Genomic DNA, 26,393 nt, shown 5'->3' on the forward strand with positions numbered 1-26,393 from the left:
AGAGTCGCCCCCCCCCGGGGGCCGCCCGCTCGGTCCGTCATGAGGCCTTGGCTCGCGTCCTGCGCCGCGCACCCCCCGCTGCCGCGCCGCGACCCATGCCCCCCCCGCCCCCGGGGCGCCTCCCCCTTGTGGCCTGACACCGGGGCCAGGCCTGCCCGCCCCACCGGGCCCCGCCTGTCTGCAGGCCGCTCCCCCGTGAAGCGGCGCGGCTCGCAGGAGGAGACCCCGCGAAGGGCAGCGACAGCTGGGGCCGGCAGGCCTCCGACGCAGCGGGCTGCAGCTCACGAAAGCTTGTGCTCAAATAAATGGGCTGGTCTCTACGGTGCCGCAAGTCCTCCTGCTCTTTCTGCGGACACAGACCAACGCCGCTGCTGCTCCGAAACCCGGGGGCCCACCCCCAGCCCCTGGGCCTCCCGCGGCCGCCTCTTCCTCGCAAGAGCGGGGCTCGTATTTCGCGCTTACGGGGCGCCTTTCGCACGGCGCGAGTCGGTGTATCGGCTTCCCGTGGACGACCTGCCTGAGGCGCGGGGAGGCTAAGCCGCGAGCCCCACCCTGCCGCAGAGGCGGGGACGGCACCCAGCAGCCCCGGCCCCCCGTGCTCTGTCCGCGGGTGTCTCGTTCTGAGATCACAGGCCCCCAACAGCAGCCAGCAGACCGCCTGGGCTTGCCAGACGAATCGCCGACCAGTGTTTTCTGCCGATATTTCCAATCTGTGACTAAAAGCAAATATTTATGGCCTTACGTTATTGCCAGCTCTCTAGTACTTTGCTCTTCTATAGCATCACTTATCAGAGGCTACCTAGGGACCAGATCCTGCCCTGAGATCGACACAGACACAGGGGTCTGCCTTCATGATCTTGCAGGATTGGGATGTCCGTGTGTTACAAACACTCATCCTCCTAACTCTCTTGAGGTCAAAGAGACTTAAACCCTCACTTATAGATGGAGGAACTGAGGCTCAGAGGGGTGAAGTGACTTGCCCAAGTTTGCACAGCGAGTCAGCGCTAAAGCCGTGAACGTGCCAGGCCCCTTCTCTAAATATTAGAGGATGTTCCCTCCTTGAGATTACTATTATACCCACAGCTGACATGCTGCCAATAGAAATTACTTACCACTGACTGTCCCAAGTTCTCTCTTTCCTCTCAGGAGCCCAGGATTTGCAACCCTGAATCCAAAACCTTGGTCTATCTAGTCTGGTATTCACACCCCACTGTCCCTCCACCAATGGACAAGGTGGGGGTCTCATGCCACAAAGCTTGTGAAACACTGTACATGGGCTCAGTTTACCCACTGGAGCGTGAGATGGGATTAGCACATGCAACTGCAAATATTGACCAGGAAATTCTCTAGCCCTTTTCAAAACCCAGCCCTAGGTTTTGACTTTTACTAAGTGAAAAGGTGAAATGTTACAGACCCTTGATTAATTTGTTGGGATCAGAACCCCACCCAGGCTGGATTCACTGGTTCCAAGTATCATTTTCTGGATATGCCAGACATCTACCACACCCACTGTGAATCAGCTGGCTGGGAGAAATGTGCTAGACATTAAACTTAGCAGGACTTTATCCAGGGCCAAAATAAAGTCAAAACTAACATGTTCTGATAGTACAAGGGAGATGCAGATTCTCTCAGCCACCATTTCCCTTTGTCTGGAGGTATGAGAGAGAGTCAAGATGCCATCTATGCACCAGAAGATTGTCAACCTAGATTGACTAACCCCGCCTAGACACCAGATTCAGGGCCTGCCTCCTCAGTACCTTTGCCTTATTCAGGGATGACCAGACAGAAGAACCAGTTCTGTGTGTCAGCAGTGACTGTGAAGTATTTACAAAATCACTTTCCGTAACTTGAAAAGGAGTACCTGTGGCACCTTAGAGATTAACATATTTATCTGAGCATAAGCTTTCGTGAGCTACAGCTCACTTCATCGGATGCATTCGGTGAAGTGAGCTGTAGCTCACAAAAGCTTATGCTCAAATAAATTGGTTAGTCTCTAAGGTGCCACAAGTCCTCCTTTTCTTTTTGCGAATACAGACTAACACGGCTGCTACTCTGAAACCTTTCCGTAACTTGGCTGCAAGACGAGCCTGCTCCAGGCTTCCCTGCTGTTCTTCCAGGGCTATGCTTCCAGCAACGAGTTTTGAAACATCCAGTCATGTGAACAAAGTCATACAGAAGATGACTGATTCCACATTCTCAACAGGTCAGACCTGTTGACTCAGGATAAACTGGCGAAAGTGACCAAAGGTAAGCAGCATACTGTACCCAATAGCTAGAGTGGTTCCCAAGAGATTTATTGCCATAACAGGAGTATGTCTAGCCTGATTTCCTAGAACTTTCTGGACCCCATATTAATGTGGTCTGGGCTTTTCCTCTCCTCCCCTTCAAAGCAGCTCCACCCCTGCCAAAATCTCTGCTCTCTTCATTGCCTACCTATGCACCTCTTAAGCTTCTTTCCTGCTCACTCCCCTTCCTTCCTTCACCCACTGCTGACTTTGTACTACTTTCCACGTGGCCCTTGTGCCTGAAACAGCTGCCGAAGAGAAGCATAACGAGCCCCTCTTTCCTTCAGCTCACATCTGAAAACCCAGCTGATCTGCAAGACCTCCAAGTGATAAAATAACCCAAGTGTTGCACCCTGTCCATTCTCTGTGCTGGGATGGATTGTGATTCTAGGCACAAACGCATTGGGGCCAGGGTTCTGCTGTGCCGCTGTTTTAGCCACCTTTGGTCTCTTATTCTTAGCTCGTAAGCTTTCTGGGAAAGGGAACGACTCTCACAATGCATTTGGACAGTGTCTAGCACAGTGGGGCCCTGACCCCTAGTTGTGGTGCATACACACTGCCGCGAAACAAACAGTAAATAATAACAAGGGCTGTGCAAAGTGATGTGGCAATCGTCAGATTCTTACCGGGACTGTAAAACCAGGCAGGCACTTCCAAGGTAAGACGGGGCAATTGTTTCTGGCTCCTCCACAGCCTTCCTTTGGGATTCTGTTTGCACATGGCATCACTAAGGGCCAACCCTGCTCCAGCTTGTATATCACATCACATTCCCAGCCAGACCCTGTGACCTTCAGGGGTAAGTCGTGCCACACAGCCCTCTTTGGCAGAGCAAGAGTGAAGGGCACTAAGGAAATCCCGAAGAGGGTCAGACCGACATTACGACCCCTCTTAGAAATAGGTGCACATGGGGGTCAGGCCCACATCCAAACAGCAGGGATCACAACACAGGGGAGGCACTAAGGCAAGTGCACAAGTTTATACATATGGGGTCACAGATAATGGGCTGCAGTGTCCATCGCAGTCATTAGGAGAGGAGCCTGTGGATCTGCGTGGCAGGCAGGACTTCCAAGTTAGCGGTGTTTGTCTTACAGCATCCTGGCCACACAGGGCAGACAGCTCTGGAGGCGATGTGCTCAGGCGGGTGGAGTACAACTCGGGGCTGGGAGAGGGACAAGGTGCAGGGGGAGGGGGATAGGGACAAGACAGTGAGCAGAGGGGCTGGGAGTACTGGGGGCAAGGTACACAGGGTGGAGGCCTTGCTCGGAGGGGTGTGGGAGGATAAGGAACAAGAGGGAATGGAGTTCTTTGGGGGGAACAAGGTGTAGGGAGTGTGTGGGGGGCAGAGGATGGGGTGATGGGGGCTGGCAGAGAGGGGAGAGGGTTGGTAGAAGATAAGGCACAAGGAGGAATGGGATACCTATGAAGCAATAGGGTACAGGGAGGGAAGTGTTTGCGGGGGGGACACATGAGGGCAGATTGGGGGATGGGTGGAGAGCTGTGGGGCTGGCCATGAATAAGGCACTGGGGGAATGGGGAGGGGCAGGGAAGCGGGGGATCTAGAGGACTGGCAGTGGGAGGCTGGCAGGTTTAAGGCACCAGGGAATGGGAAGCTTGTGGGGCAATGGAGGGCAGGGAAGTGGGGACCAGAGGGCTAGCGGGGACAAGGCACCAGGGACTGGGGAGATGGGGGGCAGAGAAGTGGGAACTGGAGTGCTGGCAGATACAAGGCCCAGGGAATGGGGAGCTGGGGGGCAGGGAAGCGGGGGCTGGCAGGGAATGGGGAGATGGGGGGCAGGGAAGCAGAGACCGGGGGGCTGGCAGGGGTAGCAGGGGATGGGGGGCAGGGAAGTGGGGGCCGGAGGGCTGGCAGGGGCAGCAGGGAATGGGGGGCAGGGAAGTGGGGACCGGGGGGCTGGCAGGGAAGGGGGAGATGGGGGGCAGGGAAGCGGGGGCCAGGGGGCTGGCAGGGAAGCAGGGGCCAGGGAGCTGGCAGGGAAGCGGGGGGCTAGCAGGGAAGCGGGAGCCCGGGGGGCCGGCAGGGAAGGGGGAACTGGGGGGCAGGGAAGCAGGGGCCTGGGGGGGCTGGCAAGCCGGAGCCCGGGGGGGCCGGCAGGGCTGAGGCCCAGGGAAGGGGGAGCTGGGGGGCAGGGAAGCGGGGGCCGGGGGGCTGGCAGGGAAGGGGGAGCTGGGGGCAGGGAAGGGGGAGCTGGGGGGCAGGGAAGGGGGAGCTGGGGGGCTGGGGGGCAGGGAAGCAAGGGGCCGGCAGGGCCGAGGCCCAGGGAAGCGGGGTCCAGGGGGCCGGCAGGGAAGGGGGGGCCCGGGGGGACCGGCAGGGCTGAGGCCCAGGGAAGGGGGAGCTGGGGGGCAGGGAAGCGGGGGCCGGGGGGCTGGCAGGGAAGGGGGAGCTGGGGGCAGGGAAGGGGGAGCTGGGGGGCAGGGAAGCGGTCCAGGGGGGCTGGGGGGCAGGGAAGCAAGGGGCCGGCAGGGACGGGGGGGGGCCGAGGGGGCCGGCAGGGCCGAGGCCCAGGGAAGCGGGGTCCAGGGGGCCGGCAGGGAAGGGGGGGCCCGGGGGGACCGGCAGGGCCGAGGCCCAGGGAAGGGGGAGCTGGGGGGCAGGGAAGCTGGGTCCGAGGGGGGACCGGCAGGGCCGAGGCCCAGGGAAGGGGGAGCTGGGGGGCAGGGAAGCTGGGTCCGAGGGGGGGCTGGCAGGGCCGAGGCCCAGGGAAGCGGGGTCCGGGGGGCCGGCAGGGAAGGGGGGGCCCGGGGGGGCTGGCAGGGCCGAGGCCCAGGGAAGCGGGGTCCGGGGGGCCGGCAGGGAAGGGGGGGCCCGGCAGGGCCGAGGCCCAGGGAAGCGGGGTCCGGGGGGCCGGCAGGGAAGGGGGGGTCCGAGGGGGGGCTGGCAGGGCCGAGGCCCAGGGAAGGGGGAGCTGGGGGGCAGGGAAGCTGGGTCCAAGGGGGGGCTGGCAGGGCCGAGGCCCAGGGAATGGGGAGCGCGGGGGGGCAGCAGAGCGCGGGGCGGGGCGCGAGGAGCCCCCTCCTCTCTCCGCGGGGGCGTGGCGGCCCCGCCCCCCGGAAGTCCGGCGGCGGTTGCCAGGCAGCGGTCGCCGGGCGGCGGCGGGCGGCGTGGGCCGATGGAGGGCGCGGGGCGGAGCGGGACCTTCCCCAGCCTCATGGCCGAGGGGGCGCTGCTCAGCCGGCGCGGGGAGCACGGCAAGGCGCTGGCCAGCTTCACCAACGTGAGGGGCTGATTATGCACATCGCTCATGAATATTCATGAGCATTGACACTCCCCCCCGGGTAGCTGGGGGTGGGGGGTCGACAGTGGGGTGCTGGTACAGGGCGGGGCGCGGGGCTGGGGGACGGGATGTGGGACTGTGGCACACGCGCGTGGCAGGGGGTGTGGTGCCCAGGAGCGAGGGGACGTGGCACACGCGTGTGGCGGAGGGTGTGGTGCCCAGGAGCAAGGGGACGTGGCACACGCACGTGGCGGGGGGTGTGGTGCCCAGGAGCGAGGGGACATGGCACACGTGCGTGGCGGGGGGTGTGGTGCCCAGGAGCAAGGGGACGTGGCACACGCACGTGGCGGGGGGTGTGGTGCCCAGGAGCAAGGGGACGTGGCACACGCACGTGGCGGGGGGTGTGGTGCCCAGGAGTGAAGGGACGTGGCACGCGCGCGTGGTGGGGGGTGTGGTGCCCTGAAGCGAGGGGACGTGGCACGCGCGCGTGGCGGGGGGTGTGGTGCCCTGAAGCGAGGGGACATGGGACACGCACGTGGCGGGGGGTGTGGTGCCCAGGAGCAAGGGGACGTGGCACACGCACGTGGCGGGGGATGTGGTGCACACGAGCGAGGGGACGTGGCACGCGCGCGTGGCGGGGAGTGTGGTGCCCAGGAGCGAGGGGACGTGGCACGCGCGCGTGGCGGGGAGTGTGGTGCCCAGGAGCGAGGGGACGTGGCACACGCGCGTGGCGGGGAGTGTGGTGCCCAGGAGCGAGGGGACATGGCACACGCGCATGGCGCGGGGTGTGGTGCCCAGGAGCGAGGGGACGTGGCACACGCGCGTGGTGGGGGGTGTGGTGCCCTGAAGCGAGGGGACGTGGCACGCGCGCGTGGCGGGGGGTGTGGTGCCCTGAAGCGAGGGGACATGGGACACGCACGTGGCGGGGGGTGTGGTGCCCAGGAGCAAGGGGACGTGGCACACGCACGTGGCGGGGGGTGTGGTGCACACGAGCGAGGGGACGTGGCACGCGCGCGTGGCGGGGAGTGTGGTGCCCAGGAGCGAGGGGACGTGGCACGCGCGCGTGGCGGGGAGTGTGGTGCCCAGGAGCGAAGGGACGTGGCACGCGCGCGTGGCGGGGGGTGTGGTGCCCTGAAGCGAAGGGACATGGCACACGTGCGTGGCGGGGGGGTGTGGTGCCCAGCAGCAAGGGGACGTGGCACGCGCGCGTGGCGTGGGGTGTGGTGCCCTGAAGCGAGGGGACATGGCACACGCGCGTGGCGGGGGGTGTGGTGCCCAGGAGCAAGGGGACGTGGCACACGGACGTGGCGGGGGGTGTGGTGCCCAGGAGCGAGGGGACGTGGCACACACGCGAGGCAGGGGTGTGGTGCCCAGGAGCGAGGGGACATGGCACACGCGCGTGCCACGGGGTGTGGTGCCCAGGAGTGAAGGGACGTGGCACGCGCGCGTGGCAGGGGGTGTGGTGCCCTGAAGCGAGGGGACGTGGCACATGCGCGTGGCGGGGGGTGTGGTGCCCAGGAGCAAGGGGACGTGGCACACGCATGTGGCGGGGTGTGTGGTGCACATGAGCGAGGGGACTTGGCACACGTGCGTGGTGGAGGGTGTGGTGCCCAGGAGCGAAGGGATGTGGCACGCGCGTGTGGCGGGGGGTGTGGTGCCCTGAAGCGAGGGAACGTGGCACACGCGCGTGGCGGGGGGTGTGGTGCCCAGGAGCAAGGGGACGTGGCACACGCATGTGGCGGGGGGTGTGGTGCACATGAGCAAGGGGATGTGGCACGCGCGCGTGGCGGGGGGTGTGGTGCCCAGGAGTGAAGGGACGTGGCACGCGCGCGTGGCGGGGTGTGGTGCCCAGGAGCAAGGGGACGTGGCACACGCGCGTGGCGGGGGGTGTGGTGCACACGAGCGAGGGGACGTGGCACACGCACGTGGCGGGGGGTGTGGTGCCCAGGAGCGAGGGGACCTGGCACACGCGCGTGGCGGAGGGTGTGGTGCCCAGGAGCGAGGGGATGTGGCACATGCGTGTAGCGGGGGGTGTGGTGCCCAGGAGTGAGGGGACATGGCACACGCGTGTGGCGGGGGGTGTGGTGCCTAGGAGCAAGGGGACGTGGCACACGCGCGTGGCGGGGGGTGTGGTGCCCAGGAGCGAGGGGACGTGGCACACGCGTGAGGCAGGGGTGTGGTGCCCAGGAGCGAGGGGACGTGGCCCACGCGCGTGGCAGGGGGTGTGGTGCCCAGGAGCGAGGGGACGTGGCACACGCGCGTGGCAGGGGGTGTGGTGCCCAGGAGCGAGGGGACGTGGCACACGTGCGTGGCAGGGGGTGTGGTGCACAGGAGCAAGGGGACGTGGCACGCGTGCGTGGTGGGGGGAGTGGTGCCCAGGAGTGAGGGTACGTGGCACACGCGCGTGGCAGGGGGTGTGGTGCCCTGAAGCGAGGGGACGTGGCACACGCGCGTGGCGGGGGGTGTGGTGCCCAGGAGCGAGGGGACGTGGCACATGCGCGTGGCGGGGGGTGTGGTGCACAGGAGCGAGGGGACGTGGCACACGTGCGTGGCAGGTGGTGTGGTGCCCAGGAGCGAGGGGACGTGGCATACGCGCGTGGCGGGGGGTGTGGTGCCCAGGAGCGAGGGGACGTGGCACATGCGCGTGGCAGGGGGTGTGGTGCACAGGAGCGAGGGGACGTGGCACGCGCGCGTGGCAGGGGTTGTGGTGCCCTGAAGCGAGGGGACGTGGCACATGCACGTGGCGGGGGGTGTGGTGCCCAGGAGCAAGGGGACGTGGCACACGCATGTGGCGGGGGGTGTGGTGCACATGAGCGAGGGGACGTGGCACACACGCGTGGTGGAGGGTGTGGTGCCCAGGAGCGAAGGGATGTGGCACGCGCGTGTGGCGGAGGGTGTGGTGCCCTGAAGCGAGGGGACGTGGCACACGCGCGTGGCGGGGGGTGTGGTGCCCAGGAGCAAGGGGACGTGGCACACGCATGTGGCGGGGTGTGTGGTGCACACGAGCGAGGGGACGTGGTACGCGTGCATGGCGGGGGGTGTGGTGCCCAGGAGTGAAGGGACGTGGCACGCGCGCGTGGCGGGGGGTGTGGTGCCCTGAAGCGAGGGGACGTGGCACACGTGCGTGGCGGGGGGTGTGGTGCCCAGGAGCAAGGGGACGTGGCACACGCGCGTGGCGGGGGTGTGGTGCACACGAGCGAGGGGACGTGGCACACGCATGTGGCGGGGGGTGTGGTGCCCAGGAGTGAGGGGACATGGCACACGCGCGTGGCGGAGGGTGTGGTGCCTTGGAGCGAGGGGATGTGGCACATGCGTGTGGCGGGGGGTGTGGTGCCCAGGAGCGAGGGGACATGGCACACGCGTGTGGTGGGGGGTGTGGTGCCCAGGAGCAAGGGGACGTGGCACATGCGCGTGGCGGAGGGTGTGGTGCCCAGGAGTGAGGGGACGTGGCACGTGCACGTGGCGGGGGGTGTGGTGCCCAGGAGCAAGGGGACATGGCACACGCATGTGGCGGGGGGTGTGGTGCCCAGGAGCGAGGGGACGTGGAACGCGTGCGTGGCGGGGGGTGTGTGGTGCCCAGGAGCGAGGGGACGTGGCGCGTGCGCGTGACGGGGGGTGTGGTGCCCAGGAGCAAGGGGACGTGGCACACGTGTGTGGCAGAGGGTGTGGTGCCCAGGAGTGAGGGGACGTGGCACGTGCACGTGGCAGGGGGTGTGGTGCCCAGGAGCGAGGGGACATGGCACACGCATGTGGCGGGGGGTGTGGTGCCAAGGAGTGAGGGGACGTGGAACGCGTGCGTGGCGGGGGGGTGTGTGGTGCCCAGGAGCGAGGGGACGTGGCGCGCTCGCGTGACGGGGGGTGTGGTGCCCAGGAGTGAGGGGACATGGCACATGCGCGTGGCGGAGGGTGTGGTGCCCAGGAGCGAGGGGATGTGGCACGCGTGCATGGCGGGGGGTGTGGTGCCCAGGAGCGAGGGGATGCGAGGACACGGCCCGGGGAGATGAGGGGATGCAGTGTGATGAGATAGCACATGTGGGGAGGAGACGTAGCAAGGGAGCAAAGGGCTATCATGTGGGGATGTGGGGACAGAGCACAAGAGAATGCGGAGAAGTAGTGACACCACGAGGGGAGGGCCATGGTGTCATCCCAATGTCTGCATCGGTCAGTGACACGTGTCAGTGTTCCTCATCAGCCCTGAGCCGGGACCAGAATCTCAAACCAGAACCTCAAACCACAACTTACTTCCCTCCATGATTTGAATGGCCAGGGCAGAGCGATTTAATGAGGGCAAAGTTATTTCTCCAGTTCTCTAAGGAGTGGGGACCAGAGGTTGGAGCAGGGGCCTGGGCGCTAGGAGTCCTGGCTTTTATTTCTGCCTCTTCTACTGATTCTCTCAAATCACGTGCCTCAGTTACCACCAAAGGGGTGATACAGTTTACCCCTTGCCGGGGTTGTGAGACTTTGTTCATGAATGCTTGGGAATCACATGGAGATCCTGGCTGGGAGGGCGCCACAGATGTGCAGCAGGTTCTATCAAATACAGGTGCCGGTGCGTGCTTCCTGTGCTGACAAGCCCAGCACCTCTGTGACTGAATGCTTCTCTGTGTTTGCATCCCAGGCTCTGCAGGTGAAAGCAGGGGATAAGCACGGGCTGGTCGCCCGTTCAGTGTGTTACCTGAAACTCGGGGACACAGAAAATTCCCTGAGAGATGCAGAAGCCTCTCTTCAAAATGACCAAACATTCTCCAAGGTAAATAGCATTAGGGGACAAGGGACTGGTGTGTACTAGGGCTGGCCTTCAGTGAGTGGGGCACCAAGGGTACATCTACACTGCAAAAAAAAAAAAAAAAAAAGCAGCAGCAGGATGTCTCAGAGCCTGTCTCTATGGACTTGTGGTCAAAGGTCTTGAACTACTGTGCTAAAAATAGCAGTGTAGACATTCCTGCTCAGGTTGGAGCTCGGGCCCTGTGACCACCCCCTTTGACTGGGTTTCAGAGCTTGAGTGGGAACATTGTCTGTACTGCTCTTTTTAGCACCATACATGAGCCCAAGTCTGTAGACTCAGGTTCTGAGACTTGCTGCTGTGGCCTTTGTTTGTTTGTTTGTTGTTTTTGCAGTGCAGACATACCCCAAGAAGCCAGGGGGGAGCAGTGGGTTGTTAGTCTCCTCTTCCCCACTCTTTGTTCCTGCTCCAGAATATGAGATCAGAGCTGCCGGTGAGTTGCTGAATCTGCCCTTGTGTTGCTTGTGCTCAGTGCAAGCCCTGCCTGTTCTCTCAGGACAGTGGGTTGTCTGGAGAGCTGTTCTTCTATCCTGTTGAAAATCCCACATTCTACAGGGAAAGTCTAGTTTCAGTTGAGGTTTACTGGACACACTCACGCTTTATTCCAGCATCACATAAACAGCTGTAAATATTTACAGTCTGACAGCAACAGGGGCCTGATCTGGCACCCCTCTCCTTATAGTGACCCCAAGGAAGTGAAGGAAACTCACCGGAGTCATGGTTGCAGGATTGGGCTTTATCCTTGGCAGAGATGAGATGGCCCGTAGCACTCTCCTCACTGCTTTAGGAGCTGTTCTATGTGTTACATTCAGACTGTTTGTTTCCTTCATTACAGGGGCTTTACCAAAAGGCTGAGACCCTGTACACCATGGGCGACTTTGAATTTGCACTAGTGTATTATCACCGAGGCCACAAACTACGTCCAGAGCTACAGGAATTCAGGCTAGGAATTCAGAAAGCTCAGGAAGCGATTGACAACTCTGTCGGAAGTAAGATGTTACAGTTTATTGACAATACAAGCGTATCCCAAAGCAGGCAATTCAGTAGCTGTGGTCCTGTATTATATTAGTTCCTCACGTGCTCAGAGAATGAGAGGACATTGCACAGGAAGATCTGGCGGGCTCCTGAATCACATGCATACTTGCCATTTTCAGCTGAGGTCAGGGAATTTCCAATAGGGTCCAACCTGTGTTACTGGCCAAATGTATATTTTGTTACAGTATCTAATTACCCCCCAGTAATACAGATTCAGGTGACGACCTGGACCCCCTGATCTGTGCAGTCATTACCCTCTGCTTGATTATTGCAACTTACATGTACGAACAAAGCCCCAAACTCTGAAAATGTTCCAGCTCGTTCAAAACGCAGTAGCCCATCTGCTTAGCACCCTGCTGCTCTTCTCGCTACACTGGCTCCCCACTGACTACAGAATCCATTTCAAGGTCTCTGTCCTGATGTTCAGAGCCTTTCAGTGAAATTAATCTCAGCTTCCTGAAACCACATCTCCTGCTGTGACCCTGACTTCCCATGACAGCTGATCTGTTTGGGACAAATGAAACTGTCAACCAGTAGGGAGAGGCAACACTTTCATAGGAGCTAGACCTAGACTAGAACTCAATCCAGCCAGAGGCAAAAGTGATCTAAGGCCTTCTAGTGTTCAGAGCTAGATATAAAACTCATTTCTTCCACTTAGCATTCCCTTAATAATGTCTTCACAAGGATATGCAGTACACCCACTCATAGACAGACAGCATGCCTATTCACAGACATACATCACACCCCCACTTATGGACACACACACACCACAGCAACTTTCAGACAACACCTACCCACACAGGACACACATAGACATAGAATGATGGCACCTGCCTCCCCGACACGCACAGAACACAGAGACTTGGACTGACAGTACACCTACCCACCCACAAAAGCAAACAGACATGCTAATCAACAATCAAGCTGTTTCTTCTCAAAACTGGGAAAGAAGCAAGAGACAACTGTTATTTTAGCTGTATTTTCATGTAACTGGGAGGCTTCTGGACACTACGGCAATGGAGACCATGAACAGCTAGCTAGATAGTCTGAGAAACTCCTCCCAGGCTAGTCGAGATAGTCTTGTCCTGACTCTCTCACCTGAGGAGATTCATTAGAACAGTGTCTGATTCTCCTTTCCCCCTTCTGGCTTGGCCAAAGCTGTGTGTTGCCTGCATGCAGTTAGACTGGCAGAGTTGAGAGCCACTGTCTGAGTCAGAGCGGGGCATTTTGCTCTAAATATTGACAAATATGATTTAGAAATAACTCTCTGGGCTGGTGGAGGTCCTGGTATCCCACTCTGGTACTGCCCCATCTGCCTGGTTAACTGGCCGGTTGTCTCTTGTCTTATAGGTAGATTGTAAGTTCTTTAGGGCAGGGACTGTCTTTTTGTTGTATTTGTACAGTGCCTAGTGCAAAGGGGCCCTGATCTGTGGTTGTGACCCCTCGGTGCTACCATAGGGGCCACAATAATAATTCTTATTAATAAGACATGCAGCTGAGCTGTTTCTCTGAGCTGCAATTCCTGCTCTTAGACGGAAGAGAGGGATACAGAACTTGCCACATATTTCAAATGCCGTGATAAGTGCACAGCTTTGTTTCTAACAGGGCATCATTGGCCTAGCACATTTACATCCATGTTAAACGCTAGGGCCTGTGCGTTGCAGTTCTTGAATGCTTACAAGCATGTTTTCTCCGTTTGCAGGTCCTTCCTCAGTTAAATTGGAGAACAAAGGGGACCTCTGCTTTTTAAGCAGGCAGGCAGAGGTATGGTGTGAACCACTTTCTCTTGGGAAGCTCACTAGAGATACCACAATGCTAAATGCTTTCTGATGAATTGGCACAACCAGGGGAAAAAATGGCTGAGACTTTCTGCAGCCGCATCAGTAGAACTAGTTCTGCGGTCAGCCCAGTGTGCCATGCGTGGCAGACAGTTCTGCCTTCTCCTTGACATTTTGTGTAGCTCTATCGGAAGAGAGCACCAGCCAAGGAGAAACTGAACACCTGATCTGGCGCCTTTCCACCAGCAAAACTCCCACTGCTTTCAAACAGACTATCACACAGGAAAGAGGACATTAAGAGCATCTGTGTTTGTGTCTAGCTATGGGCCCAAATTCTGCTGGCCTTACTCACATGAGTACTTTCCATCAATTTCAGTGGGGAGATCGGGGGCCATGATCAATCTGTAGCACCTACTTTGGTCTGACTTGCTGTTTAAGGTTAAACTTTTCAAAAGTGGCCACGGATTTTGGGTGGCTCAATTTTTGGGTGCCCAGCTTGAGGCACATGGCTCCTCGGGAGCGTTGAACAGTTTGACATCAGCGGGAGCAGTGAGTGCTCAACTCCGCAGAAAGTCAGGGTTCAAGGGCCTGACTTTCGCAAGGTCCTGCCGAGTCCTTTGACTCCAGTTGGAGCTGTGGCTGCTTAGCAGCTGTGGAAATCAGGACCAACGTGTCTAAAGTTGGGCATCCAGAAATAGAGGCCGCCATCATCAGTGGCCACTTGGGAATACGTGGCTGAATGTGCTTAGGAGAAGTACAGTAACTTTAACCTGTAGAGCCATCCCAGGATGTATTTATTATGGGTGTGTTTTGAACCTGGATTAGGATTTGGGATGGGAAGGCCTGGGGGGATCTTCCCCCCAACACCCTTTCTCGTACTGTGGAGGGCTGGATGCCCCACCCCCAGGAGCCTGCATGCACTGAGTCTAGCACTGGTCAGCTGGAGTCACTCAAGAGCAGTGCAAGACACTATCTCTCAGAAGGGGCAGAACTCCTGCTTTTATAAAGCTGCTGTCCTAGGGAGCGAGTGCGTGGCGGTGCTTGGGATCTGAACTTTGATCCCCACTAGATCAACAGGCTGGTCTTGTGCCAGTGTCATTCTCTCCTTCATGAATAAAAAGTTTGGGAAGTGGATCCAAAAGCTAGCCCTTTCTGCTTGTGTCAGTATCCCTCTCCTCTGCGTCCTTCTGTTTTGTTCTGCGGCAGAGCAAAAAAGTGAAGCAGAAACTTCAGGTCAAAGCCCCCAAAAAGGATCAAAAGCAGCAGAGTAAAGCGGAGCCCATCAGGAATGAAAAGACTGAACGGCAACTTCTTGGAGAGCTTTATGTTGACAAGGCCTACCTGGAGAAACTACTCAAGGATGAAGGTCTTTCTCTATTGTATTTAACTAAATATAACACATTATTCCTCTTGATTCAATCAAATCCATGTTTTCCTTTCATTCTGTTATTCATATGACTACCAGGGGACGGATCACCCCTTGAGTAGCACATACTAGGGTTTGCAGTGGTCCCAAACCTACAAATTACGTGATCCAGATTTATACAAGTTACTCAAGTTTCCAGGACCAGTGTTTGTAACAATGTCTAAATACATTTTATCCTTTATACTTCCTTATTAGTTAAATAGCAGCATTCTGTAGCAAGCAGTTCAGTTATCCACTAACACTGGCCCAAAGCCCTCAATGCCAATCAAAATAAAATGCAGAAATTATATTATTTTAAGTACAAATGTCATAGTTGATTAGATAAACTAGTGTTGAATTAAGTTGAAGGCACCAGTTTTGCTTTGGACTGGTCAATGTCATGGTTTTGCTGCTAAGGATTAAGATGTGGGATTCAGAAAAGGATCAGATTTCTGAGTTGGGCAGAAAATGCATCCCTGTTTAATTAGTTTTCTTGAGAAATATTTCCCCAGGAACATAGGAGAGAGGCTTTAGTCCCCTGTTACCTCCTGTTATGTTACCAGTCTTCATAACTTGCATGGGTCCATCTTATCTTCTGAGACTTTAAAAGTTCTCACAGTATTCCATGGGGACAATCCATGCAATCCAGGATGCCTACATTCCGTTAAGGTGCCATCTACCCTATAAGTGGATCAGATAGTTTCTCATCTTGAGCTATGGCCAAGCGGGACAGGTGTCCAGGTCACCAAACTTCACCACCACTAGTGCTAACTGGGCCTCTCCTGGGTTGTTTCACCATTGAAGACAAGGATTGAAGGGGCCGTGGACACTGACTCTTACGGGTCATGCTTACATGCCAGGTTTAGGCATGACAGCAGTGGGTGGTGAGGTGGTGGGGGAAGCTTGCCTTGCCACCACCCATGCTGTGTCTGTCCCGGGGATTATTAAAGGACTTAGTCTCCAGGGCGCTCAGTCTGGGGCTAGCACTAAAAATGTTCCCATCCGCCTCCCCCCCCACATCATGGCTTCACTCTTCAGATCCTTTAATACTGTCTCCTGGTTCTGCCTTTCACTGATTTCCAGACTTGATCAAAAGCAGCACAAAGTATGGGATGACAGTGGAGGACCTGATCCTGGGTGGCATTAACTACCTGGACACCCGCACCGAATTCTGGCAGCAGCAGAAGCCCATCTACGCCCGCGTGAGAGACCGCAAGCTCATGCAGCAGAGATGGCTCCCAGAGAGAAAGCGAAAGCCATCGGAAGTTGCCAGATACATCCTGAAGAGCATGGAAGAAATTGATATGTGTAGGTGTCCCACATGGAAGCAACAAGAGCGTTGTGACTGGTGTATATTATTCACAGTGGGCAGCTACAGACCAGATCAGCAGGAGCCCTGCATTTAGAGGGTTGTTGTTTCCTAATGATAGCAGGTTTAAAAATGTGTCATGCTTTTCCCTGCCTTTCCCAAGCAATACTTCTAGTATAGAATTTAACATACTGGGGTATTTTCCAGCTCCTCCTATACTCAGGGTATCCCAGAGCACTGTACAGAGCAGTGCTTTGGACACTAGAACCCTGTAGGCAAATGCAGTGTGCTTAGCAAATGACCCACCCAGCCTGGGACACTGGCGAGGCCAGGGCATTGGTTCTTCTCTACCTTCTTTGAAAAGTAACAAGGACAGAGAGGGCTAGAAGGATGAAGAATTTGCAGGGAAGGGTCTGGAAGGGAGGAGAGAGGGCTCCAAGCCATTTCTATTCAGTGTTTGTCCTGTTCACTTTGTAACCCATAAGACCTCTGTCGTCATCACTGAGGCTCAGTTCCTTTTCCTTGCCACAGAATTGCCCCCAAATGTGGCAGATGACAGAGCTCCATAGCATAGTATGGTGGTTTAATTGCCACAGCATTGCACAAAGCTGGGACAGGTAACAGAGCCGCGTGATGGACTGACCTGTAAGAGATGCCATAGTGGTGTTGCGTCTAGCACTTACTCTCAGATGACACATTCAGCTTCCCCGCCGCACGACTAGATTCTCCCAACCCATCTTCAGGCTGTGGGCTCATTCTCCATTGTCCTGCACTAGGGGTTTTCATTTGCACCTGTGCAAAGTGAGTGCAAAATGGTACCAAAGCAGACTTACATTGGTGGCAGTATTTTGCACAGGTATAAATGAGTCCCCAAAGACACAGTGGAGAATCAGGCCCTGTGTCTCCCCAGCTGTCCTTGTGCCCGACTTGGTGCTGAGTGTTCCTCTCTCTGTGCTTCTAGTGTTGACCAGTTGCTGCCCTGAAGGAAGCTGTAAGAAAGCTGAGCATGTGCTAAAAACAATCGAAGGTTGGTCTGATGATGAAATTCCCAACAAGAACGAATTGATTGGAAACCTCTACAGCTGCATTGGGAACGCTCAGATAGAGATGGAGCAAATGGGGGCAGCACTGCAGAGTCACAAGATGGATCTGGAGATCGCAAGGGAAAAGTGAGTGCTCCAAAGCCCGATGTTAACTTGGGGTGGGCGGGGAAAGGAGGCAATGTGTGGCGGTAGGAGTTCAGATGGGAAGGGCACATTGCCTAATTGAAGGGCAATTCTCAAATAATGCTTTGAATTTCTATAGCCCTGCTCTTCTGGGGACCTGATGGCACTAGACCCAGTCATTACCTGCCCTCACGGTATCCACTGACGTATCATCATCACCATGGTACAAACAGGGAGGCTGAGGCAGAACAATGCGTGTGTCCTGCCCAAGGACACAGACCAAATCCATGTCAGAGCCAGGGCTTGCACCCGGGGCTCTTGATTCCCAGCCCTGCCCCCAGCAATGCTTCCGCCTAAGAAAACGTTATAATCAGATTTCATGATAGGTTTTCTGGCTGGGGAAATCATTTTCATTTGCGTCATTACGTCAGTACCCAGTAGGTACAGCCATCCGCTCCTGCAGAAAACGTTCTGCAGGATCTCTCAGGCGGAAGAGAATGGAGCAGAATGGGCTTTATATCGTCCTCTCCGAATGGAGTTTTGCAGAGCACTTCACAAAGCAAGGAGGTCCCTGTTGGACCCGTTTGGGTTTTTGCTGCCAGTGCAGTGATTAGGCAGGGAGGAAGCGTCCTCTAGTGGTTAAAGTGCAGGACAGGAGTGAGAAGATCTGGGTTCTGCTGTTCACTCACTGTGTGACCTGGGGCAATGCATTTAGGGTATGTCTATGCAGCAACTAGACAACTGCAGCTGGCCCCAGCTGGGAAGTCTACACAGCAAGGAGACAGTCCCACAGCCTGAGACGGAGTCAGCTGGGGATAGTAAAACTGGTTCATATCAGAGGAGGGGAGTGAGGGTTAGGTCATTAACATTTGTAAAGAACACTTGGTGCGCTACAGGGTGCATTCTTATAAAGTGGTTTCAGAGTAACAGCCGTGTTAGTCTGTATTCGTAAAAAGAAAAGGAGTACTTGTGGCACCTTAGAGACTAACCAGTTTATTTGAGCATGAGCTTTCGTGAGCTACAGCTCACTTCATCGGATGCATAGCATATCGTGGAAACTGCAGAAGACATTATATACACACAGAGACCATGAAACAAAACTTCCTCGGAAGTTTTGTTTCATGGTCTCTGTGTGTATATAATGTCTTCTGCAGTTTCCACGATATGCTATGCATCCGATGAAGTGAGCTGTAGCTCACGAAAGCTCATGCTCAAATAAACTGGTTAGTCTCTAAGGTGCCACAAGTACTCCTTTTCTTCTTATAAAGTGAGTAGCCATTAGCTTTGACCAATAGCTCACACAGAGCACTGGACAGCAGAGCCTGGTTACTGAGAGCGAGCGAATGCAGACTAGGACCCTGGGATTCTCCTTTTCAATGATTTAAAAAAGCTGCTTTGTTTCTTTAACTTCCACCAGAGACATGGCATCTATCTCAGCACAATATCCCATTGCAATTTTAAATGGGCCCTGTGTCACACCCTATCAACCTGAAATCTACTTAATTGAACAGAAAAATGAGTTAAAAGTACTTTTAAGTACTACGTGTGCCCATTACTCACCCCTACAAATGGTACACTTTCCAAATACAAAATGCTTTTCTCGCCCATGTTGCTATGTGAAAATCCACACAACTGACTGACTACACAGAGGGAACTGTGGAAGTGACTGCACACAAAAAGTGTCTTATCAAATGCACAAAAAACCAATACAAACAAACAAAAATGGATAAAGCAGACCCATTCCCCCCACTTATCTCTTCCAGCTACAGTAATCTTAGGTGGTACTTAGAACAGTAGTTGGTAAAAAGTATTTCAAACTGACAGTGTTCCTTTAGCGCTGTCTGACATTGTTATGTGAGCTCACTGAACCGGTGAATCTCAAAGAGAATATAGAGGGAGCCTAAGAAAATGCAGGATTATTCAGGGGCAAGACTCTTTGAAGACCTCGTTCTTTCACTTCAATGCAGTGATCTGCCAGATGCCGTCTCCAGAGCTCTTGACAACATTGGCAGGGTTTATGCCAGAATTGGCAAATTCCAGCAAGCTATTGACACGTACGTAACATTCATAACATAACAGGTAAGAAAGTAGATTTACAATTAAACGGGTGTTGCTTGGTCCATGTATTTAATTATGCTGTCAGCAAGGGGTACTGCTAATGCCAGCTGTGATGTGGACACTCGCCACGAGGAGCTGCACTGGACAGGCCACTGGACAGCCATCAGATGGTAACAATTTCCAGTTGCAAGGATTGATCTTGCCTTGATTCAAACCGGCAGCCCTGAGAGTAAATGACTTTGTAACCCACCCCCAGGGTCTTCCAGACTTTCTGACTTGCTCTCTTTCCAAACATCTAAGAGGCCTCAGCATAATAAGACTTTGGGTAATGGAAGCATCTGCAACCCTTTTCAGGGTTTAAAAAGCCAAGAGCCAACATTACACTGAACCTAGGGCAGTAGAAGTAACTTTCTTTTCCTGTGTAAAGATGGGAGGAGAAGATCCCACTGGCAAAAACCAGCCTGGAGAAGACGTGGTTATTCCATGAAATTGGCCGATGTTACCTAGAGCTCGGTGAAGCAACGGAGGCCCAGGATTATGGAGAAAAATCTCTCCATTCAGCGGAGGAGGAGGGTGATGTTGAGTGGCAGCTCAACGCTAGTGTGCTGGTTGCACAAGCACAAGGTAAAGACATTGTTGAAAAATTTGCTTTAAAGATGGCGGACGTTGAGTCTACTCCACAGCTTCATTAAACCTGTCTGTGCCTTACAAACAACCCCACAAAGTCTCATTTGAGCAAAAGTCTTTTCAAGACAGGCTCATTGGGCTAACATAATAGTTTCCTCTTGTTCTTAGTTCTGCATTAAAATGGATTCTTGTTTGTCTGTTACAGTGAAACTTCAAGACTTCCAATCTGCAGTTATGAACTTTGAAAAAGCTCTTGAGAAGGCAAAACTCATTCATAACGATGCAGCTCAGCAGGCCATCATCATCGTAAGTGATTTACTGTAATCAAGAGAGGAGTTTTGGGGCAATGTGCAGAAGTTACCGACCACTGTTGTTCTCAACTTCTGGTCCGTGGGGCCAGGGACCCAGGGCAAGAAGAGAATGCCAGCTGGCAGCTGGGGGATTAGGGAATGAAATGTCTCACATGAGGAACAAGGCAGCCTCTGTCAAGCTGCTCCCCAAAATAAAAAACATATGAAACCTCTTGAGTTAGAAAACTCGGTCCCAATGTGAGCTAATGCTGGAAATATACGAGGTAAAATCTTGGACCTATTGGAGTCAGTGGCAGAACTTCTATTGACTTCAGTGTAGCCAGGAGTCAAATTCTGTCTTTCATTGCATCCAGGTGCATGCCAGCAAGCTCATGGCCAGCAACTGGAATGTGAGGTTGAATATGGCCCCCCTGTTTTGGCCTCTCTGAAATATCATGGAGAGGCTACTCTGCATGACCTCCATGACAGGAACATCATGGGTATTGGCTATGAACTGGGGGGGCATGATTTGCATGTTATCAGCACATATGCTTGCTGCCCTAGCAATGGTCTGCATGCATAGGTAGTCCTCCAGGTGATTCATAATCTCATTGGAGTAGATCACAAAAAGGGCTGATCTCACCCAGTATTTCAAAACACAGAACAGTGCTTCTGCAGCATGAATGTGTGCCTATTTGGGGATCCGTTAAGTGTGTTTCCGAGCACAGGGGAACCACCTCTATTGTTTAGTTAAAAATGGGAAAAACAGTGCTAGCTGTATGGGACGGGGGTGTAAGGAGGAAGGGATGATCTCTGCTGAAGTGTGCTAAGGAGTATGTTAGCGAGAGTAGTGCAATCACAATGGGGGGAGGAGTGGAGCAAAGAGGCTCTTCACTGCAGGTAGCTTTAAAGGCACCAAAAGAGCAAGGAATGATGGGAGAGGGGACAGCAGAGGGGATTGGTCCTGCTTTGAGCAGGGGGTTGGACTAGATGACCTCCTGAGGTCCCTTCCAACCCTGATATTCTATGATAATGGGACAAACTTTTGAATAGGCCTGTCATGTGACTGCATGTCTAGATTTGTCACTAATTATTCTTGTCAACTTCAGGCCTTAGATGATGCGAACAAAGACTTCATTGAAGAGTTGAAAGCAGAACAAAGGACAGAGAGAATCGAATCTTTAAGAGGTACTAATTCACCTGGGAATCGGTGTGTAAAACAATGTAGAAAGTTTTGCATATCCCCTTCTCTTCTACCTCATCACAGGACACTTGGAGGAGTAGCTAACTCTATAATCCTCTAGGTGCTCACAAACTGATTGATGAATAATTTGTTCCAATATATTTCCAGGTATCAAAGTTAAGCTGGCTGGTCTATAATTCCCCAGGTCCTCTTTTTTCTCCTTTTAAAGATAGGTTCTATGTTTGCCCTGCTCCAGTCCTCCAGGTCCTCACATCCTCCAGGAGTTCTGAAAGATAATTGCTAATGGTTCCAAAATTGCTTCAGCTATTTCCTTAAGCACCTTAGGGTAAATTTCATCAGATCCTGGCGACTTGAATCCATCTCTATATTGTCTAACTTGTTCTTTCCCTATTTTGGCTTGTGTGCCTTCCCCCTTGTTGATAACATGTATTGTGTTAGGTATCTGCTCACAATTTACCTTGTAAGTGAATCAAAATAGGCATTGAACACCTTAGCCTTCTTGGTGTCATCCGTTGTTAGCTCTCCTTCCCCACTAAATAGTAGACCTACCCTTTTCTGTGTCTTTCTTTTGCTCCTAATGTATTTATAGAACCTCTTCTTACTGCCTTTTATGTCCCTTGTTACGTGTAATTCATTTTGTGCCTTAAACTGTTGATATTGTCTCTACATGCTTGTGCTGTTCTGTTTGTTCTCACTCTTGCCTATTTGTCCATGGTTCCACTTTCTGTAGGATTCCTTTGTGATTTTCAGGTCATTAACGAGCTCCTGATGGAGCCATATTAGCCTCTTACTATTATTCCTATCAGGATAGTTTGCTGTGGTGCCTTTAACATTGTCTCCTTGGGAAACTCTCAGCTCTCCTGAACTCCTTTTCCTCTGAGATTTTCTTCCCATGGATCTTACCTTCCAGTTCTCTGATTGTGTTCAAGTCTGCCTTCTTGAAATCCCTTGTCCTTGTTCTGCTGCTGTCTCTCCTTCCTTTCCTTAGAAGCAGTAGCTCTATCATTTCATGATCGCTTCACCCAAATGGCCTTCCACCTTCTGATTTGCAGCCAATTCCTCCCTGTTAGTCAGAATCACGTCTAAAATGGCCATCTCCCAGGTTACTGCCTCCACCTTCTGAAACAAGGAATTGTCCCCAAGACATTCCAGGGGCTTACTGTACATTTTGTGTTTTGCCGAATTTCTTTTCCAACAGACATCTGAGTAGTTAAAGTCTCCCATTACTAGCAGCTCTTGAGTTCTGGATATTTCTGTTGTTTGTTCTGGAAATGCCTCATCCCCCACTTCCTCCAGATTCGGCGGTCTATATAGCAGCCCCCTATGGTGGTGTCACCGCTGGTTTTCCCCACTTTTATCTTCATCCAGAGACTTTCAGTTGGTCTGCCTCTCACCTCCTTCTCAACCTCAGAACAGATGTATATGTTCTTGATGTACAATACAACACCTCCTTCCTTGTTCCCTGGCTTGCCCTTCCTGAACAAACTGTACCCCTCTATCCAAATATTCCAGTCTCGAGATTCATCCCACCACATCTCTGTGATGCCAGTTGAGTCATATTTTAGCTTATGGCTCATGCTCCCTGTTTTCTGTTTCTTCCCCATTCTCCTTGCATTTGTGTATAGACATATGAAACCATAAATTGGCTATTGGTGGCTTTGCTTTTTATCACTGAGGTTCCGATCCCCAGCTGGTGTAAATCAGCATCTCTCCAACTTCTATGGAGCGATGCTCATTTACACCAACTGAGGATCTGGCCCCGATTCTTTAACACACGTTAGTGCTATTTATAAACAAGACATTTTCCAAAACACAAAGTAACTCCTATAAAGAAGTTAATTTCTCCAGTGCCCCAACACCACAGTGATGGGCCTGGCAAGAACCTAAATAGACAGCTACAAAATGTGATTGTACCTAATGCTGCGTGGATATGAGACATGCAGGAAAGAGAAAGAGGGAAAAGCTCAGCTGGCTTTTGGAATCCACCTGAAATAAACTGTATCCAATTTCCCATCACCACCTGAATAACTCCATTCCCTTGGGAGCTGCCGCAGTGGGACAAGAGTCAGTGCCAGGGCACTGCACAGTGACCCACAATTTTCAATCCCAACTTGATTACTGCAGCCATTGCATCTTCTTTCCTCCATACACACGTTTCTGCTGTCGACACTGGGGGGGTTACACCAGCACAATGGGGGCAGAACAGAGTTTAAAAATAGCCCTGAGCTGTGGGATGCTTACGGTTACCTGTGTGATGCTGCAGCCACTGACTGAGGCTGTACAAGTTGATGTAATGGGGAAGAATTCAGCGGAGGACGCAGAGAGTTCCATGGCTAGGTATTTAAGTGCCGTATCAACTTTGAGCTGTAGGTGGCAGCATTTCCCGAGTTTCCCTGTAACTGCTTGCAGAAGGCAAACAGTCCACTCGAGCACCAGACATGCCAAACCTGGGGGAAAAATGCAGAAATGGGGCTCGTTTTTGGCTTAATTGGCTTGTGAATTGCTTGTTGGCTAGTTTTTTGGCTTGTAGCTTGTTGCTTCTTTTTTTTGATTGGCTCCCGGCAAGCAGGGGCAAGGGGGGGAAGAGAGTCAGGAGTGCACAGCGGGCCCACCCCAGTCCCAGACTGCACGCCGAGGGGATCTAGTCACATAGAGTGTTGGGGTTCTTAGGGATTGGCTTGTTTTGGCCTTATTTTGAAATGGGATTAGTCTGATTTTTGGCTTAGTGTGAAAGTCGGGGTGCTTATTTACCGCGTGAAAGTTGGCAACTGTGTCAAGCATCCTGCCTTAAAAAGATAATAAATAGGTCATTTTGTAAGGCAAGTCTGCAGTGGGGTCCTTGGTGAGTGCTCCAGCTATGGCAGGGCAGGGGGTGGAGCATGGAAGAAAGCAGAGGGCATGATCCACTCATTGGTGCAATCAGGAGTGTCACCATGCAGTGATGTGAAACTGGTCTAAGGCTGGCAGTGGGGAGGGCCATCCAAGGTCTCACAGAGTACAGGATCACCACGGACCCCTTGTGGGAGAAGCAGTTATGTAACACCATGGCAGAGAGTTTACTCAAATGGATCCTCAAGTGAACATATTTGAAATGTTATAAAACTGAAACCATTTTAGACTGTGTCTGTTACGCATAATACCCTGAAAGTTTGGCTCCCATATTTATACACTGAAATATATCTGCAATACACAAACTGGGTGGTTAATTCAGGTGTAATAGATCCTCAATTAATATACAACAGGAGGCCCTGCTCCTGCAGTTGGATCTGGGAGGGCAGTCCCCTGCACCGATACATAGCCCCAGAGTCTCGAGGTTGTTATTTAATAAAATAAAAATATAAAAGGGATACAGTGTTTTTAATATATATATATACTGGATATTGTATGTGTGACTATTATACAGCTATATGGATCTGAATCCATAAGAATAAATGTTTCAGTATATGCCACTTATTTAAGTATTATGAGAAGAGTGCCAATTTAATATTTAAATCTTAGCTTCATTCTTAGAGTGCTGTTTGGTCTGACAGCCAGCTTTCCCCCATAAACCCTGCAGGGTATGCACTGTTCAGAGTTAGGCATGCAGATCTTGGGCCGGGGTAAATCTCGGTATGTGTGTAACTGATGACTAGTTTGATATACATCCTCCTGTTACACACTTCTGGGTTGAATGTACCACCCCTGAACTGGCAAAGACCAATGCCCCTTGAACCCAACCACACCCCTTTTCCCAGCAACATTCTCCCCCACTGCCCCTGGGTGACTAAACAGAGTTCACCTCTTTTTGTGCAAACATGAATTCCAAACAGATGCAACTTGCCAGCTGTGACCTACAACTTAAGCCCTTACTCCAGGGATGAATTTAACCTGTTGAGACCAAAAAAAAAAAAGGGAGGGGGGGAGGAAAGACTGTATCAATGGGGTGGAAGAGCTCAGCAGCCCTGGTGCTCCTCTCCTCGTTAAGTGCCCTCCACACCTGGAAGGTGCAGCTCCATTCTCTGCTCAGTGCTTGGTGGGCAGGAACTCTGCTGTTCTGTTAAAGAAACCTGCACTGATTTCTTTTCCAGATTACGATTACGATGATGAATACCAGGAAGGAGAGGAGGCAGAGGACCAAAAAGAAAGAGAAGAAAACAAACAAAAGGAGATAGAAAAGGAAGAGAATGAGAGAAATGGAAGAGGAGGAGGAGGAGGAGGAGAAGAAGAAAAAGAGGAGACAGAGGGAGAGAAAGGGGAAGATTATGCAGAGCCTCATCAGGATTTGCCTGAATAAAGAGGCAGCATTTCCCCAGGAAACCACTCGTTAGGGTTAAAGTTCATGAGGGGTTGCTGGGTTTGCAAACTAGTGCATTTTAGTTAGTGTGAAATGGCCCCTATTTTCCCTGGACATGGAGTCAGCTCCGTCAGAATGGGGGCTGCTCTTGCTCTTTGCCCTCCCTTTTAAATACTTTTTCCCCCATGTTCCCAAGCCCTCCATTCAAGGCTGTTTGGGCTGTTACTGTGGGAGGAGTTCTGTTACTTCCCTCCCCCTCCCAGCCTCTCTGCCTAGAGTTCAGAGCCAGGTCTGTGCTTAGAGGCTTTGCTCATATAGCTCTGCTGTGCCCACAGCTTTCTCTGGTAAAAAACTCAGCAATTTTGCCAACGTAGCTTATTCCAGCCCCTCTGAGCAAACTAAGCTACACCAGCAAAAGCGCCTGCTTGCTGGTGTAACTGGGTTTTGCTGGTAGAGCCATGGCGATCAGGGAACCCATTTCATTACACCGTGGGCTGAGGGAGCTAAGCCGGCAAAAGTTGGTGGGGTAGAGCTGGCCCAGGACTCTGACAGAGAGTCAGACATTACTGAGGGCCCAATACTGCACCTGCTATGCAAGGGCAAAAGTCCCATCCACTCCCGGGGGCGTGCCGCATGCACTAGCATGGCAGCATTGGGCTCTTGCAAGTATATTTGACCCACCGGGACAGTTGCACTCATGGAAAGTTGGGTAACATGGCGGCAGGACACAGCATTTTACCTCACGTGCCACTGACTCACTGGCGCGGATCCTCCAGGCCGCATCCCGCGCTGACTGATTCCCACAGGCTGTGTGCAAGTGCTGGGCGGAGCGTGGCCTAAGTCAACTGTGGCTTTGAGTCACGGTGAAACCTGCATGCCACCAAGGGAATGTTATTTTTAGTGTATGTGACTCGTAAATAAATGATGCCAACCGTGATGGCCAC

The 26,393-nt window shown here is 53.6% G+C and overlaps 1 protein-coding gene across 2 annotated transcripts; it reads left to right on the forward strand.

The window, feature by feature from the left end:
• Positions 1 to 1,984: 1,984 nt before the first annotated feature.
• ODAD4 (outer dynein arm docking complex subunit 4) lies at positions 1,985 to 26,386 on the forward strand. Of its 2 annotated transcripts, none has more exons than XM_043536775.1 (12): positions 1,985 to 2,247; positions 10,140 to 10,271; positions 11,140 to 11,293; positions 13,042 to 13,103; positions 14,324 to 14,483; positions 15,606 to 15,830; positions 16,793 to 17,000; positions 18,965 to 19,051; positions 19,483 to 19,679; positions 19,888 to 19,988; positions 21,082 to 21,160; positions 25,244 to 26,386. In XM_043536775.1, the coding sequence occupies exons 3-12, from the start codon at positions 11,173 to 11,175 to the stop codon at positions 25,447 to 25,449; spliced, it is 1,446 nt and encodes a 481-aa protein (XP_043392710.1). In that variant the 5' UTR covers positions 1,985 to 2,247; positions 10,140 to 10,271; positions 11,140 to 11,172; the 3' UTR covers positions 25,450 to 26,386. The 2 variants fall into 2 exon arrangements, with proteins under 2 accessions (XP_043392710.1, XP_037743078.1); XM_037887150.2 differs by lacking the exon at positions 1,985 to 2,247 and adding an exon at positions 5,387 to 5,521.
• The last annotated feature ends 7 nt before the right edge of the window (positions 26,387 to 26,393 follow it).

Source organism: Chelonia mydas, chromosome 27, assembly GCF_015237465.2.
Source record: "Chelonia mydas isolate rCheMyd1 chromosome 27, rCheMyd1.pri.v2, whole genome shotgun sequence".
In the NCBI taxonomy this organism is placed as follows: domain Eukaryota; kingdom Metazoa; phylum Chordata; order Testudines; family Cheloniidae; genus Chelonia; species Chelonia mydas.

What these genes read in the sequence shown, in the direction of transcription:
- ODAD4 (XM_037887150.2), top strand. Translation starts at nt 5,417, where the DNA reads ATGGAGGGCGCGGGGCGGAGCGGGACCTTCCCCAGCCTCATGGCCGAG. An exon ending in GAAACTACTCAAGGATGAAG is followed by an intron (nt 14,484 to 15,605) that starts GTCTTTCTCTAT and finishes ACTGATTTCCAG; the next exon opens with ACTTGATCAAAAGCAGCACA. An exon ending in TTCCAGCAAGCTATTGACAC is followed by an intron (nt 19,052 to 19,482) that starts GTACGTAACATT and finishes TCCTGTGTAAAG; the next exon opens with ATGGGAGGAGAAGATCCCAC.